The sequence below is a fragment of the Drosophila navojoa genome, chromosome 3 (genome assembly GCF_054131105.1).
Source record: "Drosophila navojoa isolate 15081-1374.11 chromosome 3, UAZ_NAV_1.0, whole genome shotgun sequence".
In the NCBI taxonomy this organism is placed as follows: Eukaryota; Metazoa; Arthropoda; class Insecta; order Diptera; family Drosophilidae; genus Drosophila; species Drosophila navojoa.
This window is the reverse complement of record NC_142891.1, coordinates 4,818,401-4,827,844: the sequence shown is the minus strand read 5'-3', so window position 1 is coordinate 4,827,844 and position 9,444 is coordinate 4,818,401. Positions and strand designations below refer to the sequence as shown.

Sequence of the window (9,444 nt, the reverse complement as noted above, 5' to 3'; positions counted from 1 at the left end):
AAGGGCCAGAAATAACTTTAGACTGGCCTGGCGTTGAGCAGGCGTAGTAGCCGTGCTGCTGCTGACTGACGTCCGGGTTCCAGCCAAGGATTAACCTTGCGACTGTGCGCTGCGGTGTGCCCAAAAATCGTTTGCCCAAGCCAAAAGAGCTAAGCTCGTAAAATGCAGCTGCTCTGCAAATGGCCAGGCTTATTAACTCGAACACACACACACATATATACACATTTATATATGTGCATTTTTGCTGGCGCCCTTAAAGGTTATTCAAATTTTGGTGGCATATAAATCAGAATTGGCTTAGTCACTGGCCACACTCAGCCAGATATATGATATATATATATATATATCTATGTGAACTGCCTATGCATTACGCAACATTTAGCAGAGCAGCTGCTCTGCATAATTTATTGGCCCAGCGCAGGGTATTGTAGTGCAAATATTTGCTTAGCCTCCAATTAGCCAATCCAACCAGTTATTAAAATGCGCCACTAGCTCAGCTAATGATGGCTTGAATATCCTGTAAAAATCGTTGGGTCATGATCAATCAAGCGAAACTTAAATGAACACTAAATTAGATAAATTTCATTATGCCTTCAATTTACTCGGAAAGCAGGGTATCAGCTCGTCCATCAGCTCTCATTGTTGCTTGTGTTTTATGTGTGAGCTGCGTATTTACAAATTTATTTGCTTTTATCTACTGTGCGGCTGTGTTTTGCTCATTAATTTAGCAATTTGTATGCAAAATGCACGCACACACACACACCCAGCCCCTTGACGCTGCCACGCCCCACCTAAACAATCGCCTTTGCTAACTGTCGCTGGCATTGTCTGTTGTAATTAGAATCGTGTTAATGAATTTCATTTGTTTGCCTGGCCGCCTGCCTGTCAACGTGTTCATTTCTTTTGCACTTTCGCCTTCGCTGCGTACGCGGCGTATGCGTAATAATTTCTATTTATTTATTTATTCATTTTTTACCGCCGCACAGAAACAGATCTTTTGTTGTCCACTGCCTGGCCTAGAGATAGTCATTTAAATTTTAATTACTTATAGGCAGTAGCAAAAAAAAAACAAAAACCCGATTTTGAATGCATTTAAATTGTGCATTCAAATGCGAAATTAAATTTATTGCCTTTCTCTTCACTCTCTCTCTCTCTCTCTCTCTATTTGATTTTGTACTCATTTCTGCTTTTTATTTGATATTTGCATTAATTTTATTTATATTTTTTACGCTGTTTGTCCTTGGCAATTAATTGTTTAATTTGGTTATTTATAAATTAATGATGTGTTTTTCATATGTCAATGCACATTTGCATTTGGCTTAATTTTAATTTTATTTTCATACCCTGACCCCGTAGAGAGTGGGAAATTAGGGTATACTGGTTATGCTAAAATGTATGTAATTGACAGAGGGAGGCGTGGCGGAACCTTGAACGTCAAGCTCATTTCGTGCAACAAATTATTTAAAATATTAAAGAAGTGTGCCTTGGCATATGAAAAACACATCAACTGCGCGTGCATGCTTTATTTTCTTTGTATGCAGTAAGGAGTAAATCCATATGTGGAACATCAATTTTCCGAGCTGCTGAGGGACTTCCATAGTCGTGCAGTCTCGACAAGAGCTTTCTTGCTTTTTATTCTATTTTATTTATTTTATTTTTTATAAACGCTTTTTTTTTGTTGTGCTTCTTTAATTTCGTTTTAAATTACAAATATCGTTAAGCATTCATTTCAATTATGCAGATAAGCGCAAATGTAATGAAAGTTGAACAAGCGGATTAATGGCAAAGCGAAACGGCGAAAAAGGTGGCTTAAAGTCAATTTAATGAGTTATAAAATGCGTTAGTCCGTGACAGTTAGTGGCAATTTGATTGGACATCAATGAGCCACACAAAGAACGCTCCATTAAGCCGCTCAACTGCACAGCGGCCGTATTTAATTGTTAATTATTTGATACGAATCAGGCAGGCATTAACAAATCTATGGCTGGCATTATCCACATAAGAGCTTTAAATATATATTTAATAAAATACCAAGTCGTAGAAAAATAATATTAAACTACATATTGCTAAATAAAAAACAAAAATATATACCATTAAATAAAGAATAAATAATTATAGCTTTCTAAAAAAAAAAAAAAAAAAAAAAAAAGATTATAATATAAATCTTTTATTATATTATTTTATACATTTAAAATAAATAAAAATATATTTCTAATGACAATTAATTTGATAAAAAAAAAAAATAAATAAATATATGTAAAGAAACACAAACATCAGTTTCCTATAAATTTAACAGATTTTTCATAGACACAAATTTAAATTAAAAAAAAAAATAAATAAATATATATATATTTGTAAAGAAAATCCAACATCATTTCGTATAAATTTCAAAGATTTTACCAAGAGCACACAAATTAAAGTTTTAAATAACTTATTTATGTAGACGACAAACGCAAAAAAAAAGGAAAAATAATAAAATAAATGCAAAACTCGTTTCACTTGCTCAGCTGGCAATAAAATATTATTGATGGCAAATTCTGATGAAAGTCGATCAAAAATATTGATTTAATGTTCTGTTTTGCAAAATGCCTGACACCTGACACTGTTTGGCAATTTGTTGCGATTGGAATTGCGAGTGGGATCGTCCGTCTATCGTCGCTATGATACATTGCACAATAGCTCAATAGATGGGTTGTTCCGCTGCCGAAACGGGGCAAGAGCGCTGCGCACGGCACAGACCAGTAATTACGTTTAACTTTACCTGCAAAATGATATGAAAAGAACGAGCTGCGAGCTACGAGCTACGAGCTGCGAGCTGCGAGCTGCGAGCTGAACAAACAGCATGTGGCTCACATGACGATAACGACCGGGATAAGCAGGATACGGCACATTACGAAGGGGCGCTAGAGCGAGAGGGCGAGCAAGGGGTGTAAGGAGATGGGGCCGGAACCCTGCTGTGCAGCTCAGCTCAGAGCTTCGCCCCATTGTTTGTTTGTTTTTTACAGCTGTGATTGAGGTGAAATTGCATATTTCTGTGCGCTTCTTTCATTTCATTTCATTGCATTTCATTTTGCGCAGCTCCAGACGCTTGCATGTGTGGGGTGTGTGTGGGCGTGTGTGGGTGTGTGTGAGCGTGCTCCCATAATAATAGCTAACGTTTTATTGAATGTCGTTACCGCTGCTCCCCATCGTCGGGCTGACTGCACTTGACCGAGTTGCTCACTTGCCTCCGCCCATCCGCCCACGTTTACTGTGCAAATACTCGTAAATGTCAGCTAAGGCAAAGTCTCTACAATGGCTACCGATTGCAAACTAGGCAAATTGTTTGCTTGCTTGCTGCAATATAAATACAAAAGTTTAAAGCACAAGAGCTGCAGAGGCTATAAAATAAGAGAGTTTGAGTGCAGAGATTGACGAGCCATCGATGAGCGGAAAGAAAGAGTCAAACTAATCTTGCGATTATGTGCAGAGCAGGTGGGCAACAAAAAGAATTTCCTTATCTCTGGGATATGTGTATATAGTATATACATGAATGCATTAGATTGTAGTTTCCTAGAAAATAAATAATAGTTTCATGTTATACGTTTGGCCTAGAAACTTTATAATCTGCTTGAGCCTTAATCTTTGACTTGGGCTGAATAGAAAACACAGGAAATATTTTCATTGTGATTTTCTTTATTTTTTTTTTAATTTTTAAATTTTTTATTTATTATTTTCTTTTTGATTATTATTTATTTTTAAAACTTTATTTTATTTATTTATTTATTTATTTATTTTTTATTCTCAAAGAAGATTAATTTTATCATCTAAATTGAGTAGAATATTCGCAATTGATGATGATAAAAAAGGAGTAATATAGTCAAAAAAAAAAAAAAATATATATATTTTTAAGAATATAATGTATATTAATTAAAAAAAATAATAATTATTGGATATTTTCGCATATTAGATAATGTTGAGAAGCTCAGTGTTATTCTTCTTCTTCTTGCCAATCAACTACCTTTTTCACGTGCACTTTCGATTACATAAATCTCAACCAACTGGCAGCCTCGTCAGGACCACATTCGATATATCGATAAGATATTCTATTCGAATAATATCATTATGTCCGACACACATAGATGTTTAATTTGATTATTTATAGCAGAATAGCAGAAAACAATATAATATTGTGACAAATAGAGAAACTTGACTATATAAAACATTTTACATATTTTTTATTAAACAAAATATATTATATATACTTCATTCCCAATCACTCGCATCTAATCACAGGGTATTTAGCAGTCAGTCATATTCCAGCAGCCATCCCAATTGTCAGCAGGCCGGCGCAGAGCTGTCAGACATGAAGTGATGTGTGTATAGACTTGTATTATCGGAGCAGTAAACAGACTGTGGCATTCAGACTCGGTTTTTATATTCAGCTAAGCTAAGCTGCCCCGTCCAGTATCGATATCGATATCGAGCGTGCTTAACGTTATTGTACGGCCAGAGAATGAAAAACTTGGCCAAGAGTCCCGCTGTCTTTGAGATACTGAAGAAGCCGCCGCCGGAGCTCTTGCATTTCTGCAGGGATAGCGAGAGCGATAGCGACTGCGAGGAGAGCTCCACAGATGTTGCAGCAGCTGCTGCCGTACCAGAAAAAGCAGCAGCATCAGCAGCAGCGGCAGAGACAACAGCAGAAGCAGCAGCCGCAGCAGCAGCAGCAGCCGCAGCAGCCGCAGCAGCAGCTGCCGAGGCCGAGGCAGCCGCCAAGCTTAATGTGAATGCGAGCGTGTTTGTGCCGCGCTCGAAAGACGATGAGGATGTGCGCCTGGTCGATCTGAAGCTCCATTTCGAGTCCATGGACGTGCGCAAGCCAGCGGGCGAGCCCAAGCTTCTGCTGCCCTGGAAGGGCTTTCCCAAGCCCCCGCATGTCGAGCGGTCCGGCAAACCGCGCACGTATCCGCTGCCAAAGCTGGCCAGTCCAGGCATCCAGTCCGAGATCCCAGCAGCTCCACACAAAGAGCTGAAGGCGGCTGTCATCCGTGAGACGGAGAGCAAAGCGGAGGAGCCATGCCCACCGACTGCTGTGCCAGAGAAGGAGCCGACGTGCGCGCCGCCTGCCTGCTCGCTGCTGAGCAACCGCAAGAAACCGCTGAAAGATCGAGCCCTGATCAAACAGCCCCTACCCGACGATAAGCGGCGCGAGTACGAGCGCAAGGTGGCCCTGGAGGCCCTCAAGCTGGTGGAGCAGCGGCGCATGCGCGAGCCGTCTGAGCAGCCAGAGGTCATAGTTCATCTGACGCGCTCGCCCGTCGAGTTCACGCCCGAGGAGCGTGCGCGCGTAGATCGACTGCGCATCATCAAGCGGGAGCACATCGAGAGCGTGCTGCGCGAGATGCGCGACGAGCGGGAGCTGCAGCAGCAGAAGGCCCAGGGTATGCCGATCACTAGTCGCTACATATGCCTGAAGCGCAGCACACAGTCGAATGCCCTGCCTGAGCCGCAGCAACCAGAGCAGGCAAAGCAACCAGAGCAGGCAAAGCAACCAGAGCAGGCAAAGCCTCCACAGCAGCAGGCGCCGCAGCCGCCCTTGCCGAGGCGCTATATACCCACAGTGAAGCAGTGGGACGAGCGCTGCAAGGCCAAGGCCCATGCGGCTGCCGCCAGTGCCAACAAGGAGAACAGTACTCTGGCCAAGATTGGCAGCCGGTTCGAGGAGCATGCCAATCCGCAGCGAGCCATGGGGCCGTCCAGTCAGGGCAACATCATGCCCAGCAAGGCAACGCCCCACAGTGGCTCAGCAGCCAAGGATCGTGAGCTGTTCGTGCCGCGCTACTGGCCACCGGCACCTACGTTGGCCAAGGGCGAGTCGCGTCGTGGGAATCTGACCCACGCGCGCAACATAACACGCGCCTTTGCCAACTGCGGTCTGCTGCCCACGCCGTCGGCCGCCTGGGAGCAGGAGAGCGCCAAGCACGAGTACGAATCGCTGCCGAGCGCAGCGCAGAAGTCCGTAAGGCGTTACGGCATGGAGCAGCTGCTGAAGCTGGAGCCGCAGCCCCACAAACTGGAGAAGCCAATCATCGCTGAGCGCCTGGCCAAGCTTGGCTTTCTGTCCGAATAGCAGTTGGAAGCGAGCCACTTTCCGCCCACCCACTGCAGCTCCCTCTCCCACTGTGTTTCGTTCTATGTGTATTCAGTTTGTTTGTTCTTATTCTCGTTCTCGATTCGTTGCATTTCCTCAATGATTTTATATTCAATGCATTTTATATCTTCCATAACGAGCATCAGCAGGAATTGCAACCCAATTATGGTTAATAAAGAAAAGCACATTTGCAGCAAACTAAAACTAGATTGAATGATATACAAAAAAAAAAATAAAATAAAAAATTAGAGCATCATTCACATATAACTTAAATAATTAAACTTAAATGTAAGTTAGTAGTATTAGTTAATAAACAAAATATTTATATGATAATCATCCATATTTAATTTCCTTATTCATACAAAAATGTTAGTTAAATTATAATACAAAAAACATTTTCTTTTCATAAATTTCAGCCTAGACCCGACTAGACCTATTGATTAGTAAAAGGAATGAAATGTATTATATAAAATGAGAATCATCCATATTTAATTTAAATATTAATACCCAAATATAAATTCATAAGAATTGCATACAAATAATTTAAAGTAATTTATAGTCAGAAATAAAATCGATTTTTTTCTTTTTCAAAGTTTACTCGAAAGGACGTCAATCTAACCATCTTCTTGGGATGATAGTGCAGCACATGGATGCATGTCCTGGGCAGCAGGATGTGTGCATTTGCTGTGCTTTTGCTCTTGTTAAAAGGATTCATTAAATTGACGTCGCAGCAGCAGCAGCAGCAGCAGCAGTTGATGCATCTGAGCCACTCAGCTGACGGAAGCGGAAGCGGCGGCCAAAGGACTGGCCATAACTTAAAAGGCAACCGGCACTGGCTCCTCGTGGATGGCCAACAATTAACAGCATAAATTTAAATATGCAATTAACGAAACAGCTTGAGGCTGGCAAAACAAAAAAAAAAAAAAAATAGTTGAAAAAAAGAAATGCAAAAAGAAGGCAAATAAAGTGCAGGAGCAGCAGCTACAACAAAGGCTGACGCAGCAGTGGTTTGGGTATGCCGAATGGGAGACGATCTAATACCCTGTATTATAATTGACTTGATATGTTTTGTGGCAAAGACTTTGCATTTCATATATAAAATATTAGATTTTAATGTTTAGAGTAACAAAATTTTTGTTTTATGATTTCATGTCAATGTTTAAAGTAACAAAATTTTTCTTAAACAAAAAAAAATAAATAAATAAATAAATAAAATAAAATAAATATAAATAAAAATAAAATAATACAAAAAAAATAAGATTAAGGTTTAAAATATTATAGAAAATAAATATTAACAAAAATAAATCGAAATTATAACAAAAATAATTATTTAAAATATTATAGACATAAATTTATTTATTTATTTATAGGAAACTATTGCTATGATTTACGCTAGACTGTAGACTATTTAACTACATTTTATTTACTAAAAATAACCGTTAACGAATATTATTATTTTATCTACACTCCATACATACATACATACCCAATAACATATCCAAATCGGCCTAAAAAGGTATGAGTCCTTGAAATAATAATGGCTTATAATATTGCTTTGTTTAGAGGCTTTTATTATAGCTATAGTCATGCTATTGTGAAAGGTTTCATATACATGACTCGATGCAGCCAAAGTTCTTTCCAGCAGCTGATTTTCTATGGCTTGTATAAAATCTGCTCGTTGAAGGTTTCACTCCTTAAGTGATTTGTATTACATCTTTGCCTATTGAGCATATATGGAGAGAGCAATATTCGCTCTTATCAATTCACTATATATATAAGTGAAAATGCTATATATATTTATTATATATACTTATAAAATGAGCGCTCGTCGTTAAATAAGTTCTCAAGACTTTCCATCAAGGAGCTCATTTTATTAGATTTTTCAGTAGTTACAGTCGAGTCTCGATAATTCGAAATGGCAAGGGGATCAGTTGTTATTTTTTCGCTTTACACAGAAATTGAAATTATCGATGATTATCGGGAACGCATTTTTTTCAAGGGGCTAGGACTTTTTCGATTTATCGCAATTTCGATTTAGCGGTGTACAATTTATCGACATCCAACTGTATCATAAGTAGTTGAACAAGTATATTTCTAGAAAATGACATGACCATTGTTTAATCTCTATAAGTTTCATATAGTTGAAGATCTAGTGACATACATGAACGTATATATAAATCAATATAAGCTTCTTTTGGCAACTGTTGTGTGAGTAGTTTACTTATTTGCTATGTACTAAATAAAATATTTGATAGCTACATTTTTAAGACAGTTATATAAGCGTATTTGGCTCCAATATGATAGAACTGCTTTGAAAATAGTCTTGAAAACAAACAAAACTTTGATGATATCTTTTTTAATGAATGTACAAAACTTTTTTCGAGTTTTGTATATTTTTTCACTCAATATGTTTATCCCAATACCAATACCAAATGCTCTCTGCCCTGCATATACCTTTGCTCTGCAATTGTTGATGTGGGGTATACAAATGTTTGCGCTGGCTATGGCGACAATGAAAGCCAAAGGTCATTTTAACGCACGCACACATACACAAGCACACACACACACACTCACACCCATTTAAGCAGTGAAATGCATTTGATTGTTTGTGTTTTTCATTTTTTATTTAAAAATAAAAGAACACACACAGACACACGCACACAGAACCACACACTCACACTCGCGTACTACAAACGACGTGCGAAAAAAACTCATACAGAATTTTCCGCTTTATTTACGCGTTGGCCAGCAACAATACTGGTCATGTGATACCAGCACCACAGCAGCAACAGCAACAGCAGCAGCAGGACCACCACCACCATCACCGCCAACACCACCAACGCCGTCAACAACAATAACAACAGCAGCACATGTCAATATTTTAACGCTCAGCCACAAGGGAAGCTCGATTGCTGCCACATGAACTGTTGCTGCTGTTGCTGCTGCTGCTGCTGCTGCTGCTGCTGCTCGCTTTCATTTGCGGCAATTGGAGTCGTGGCGTTATTGATGTGTAAAGTGGATGCCGTTGTTTAATAAAATTAAAACACAAATTTAATATTGCCTCCTGCTGGGCGCTGATTTCGCACGTTTATAACAGCAACAGCAGCAGCAGCAGCAGCAGCGGCAACGGCAGCCAACGACGATAATAATAATAAAAATCATATATATTATTAATATTGCAAGGCAATGCATATATTTCGCGCTGCCTGGGCTCGTCCTCATTTGCCTTTTGGCCAGGCAGCCAGAGTGCAAATGTCAACTGGCTCATTATCAGCCCGGATAGTTAGTTAATGTGACTTCGAACAATCTGCGTG

General features: G+C 39.6%; 1 protein-coding gene across 1 annotated transcript; it reads left to right on the top strand.

Moving 5' to 3' along the window:
- The first annotated feature begins 4,356 nt into the window (after positions 1 to 4,356).
- Positions 4,357 to 6,334, top strand: LOC115562718 (uncharacterized). The gene has a single exon (XM_030384716.2). The coding sequence runs from the start codon at positions 4,496 to 4,498 to the stop codon at positions 6,107 to 6,109; it is 1,614 nt and encodes a 537-aa protein (XP_030240576.2). The 5' UTR covers positions 4,357 to 4,495; the 3' UTR covers positions 6,110 to 6,334.
- The last annotated feature ends 3,110 nt before the right edge of the window (positions 6,335 to 9,444 follow it).

Excerpts from the sequence above, each read along its gene's own strand:
- LOC115562718 (XM_030384716.2), top strand. The coding sequence starts at position 4,496 with ATGAAAAACTTGGCCAAGAGTCCCGCTGTCTTTGAGATACTGAAGAAG.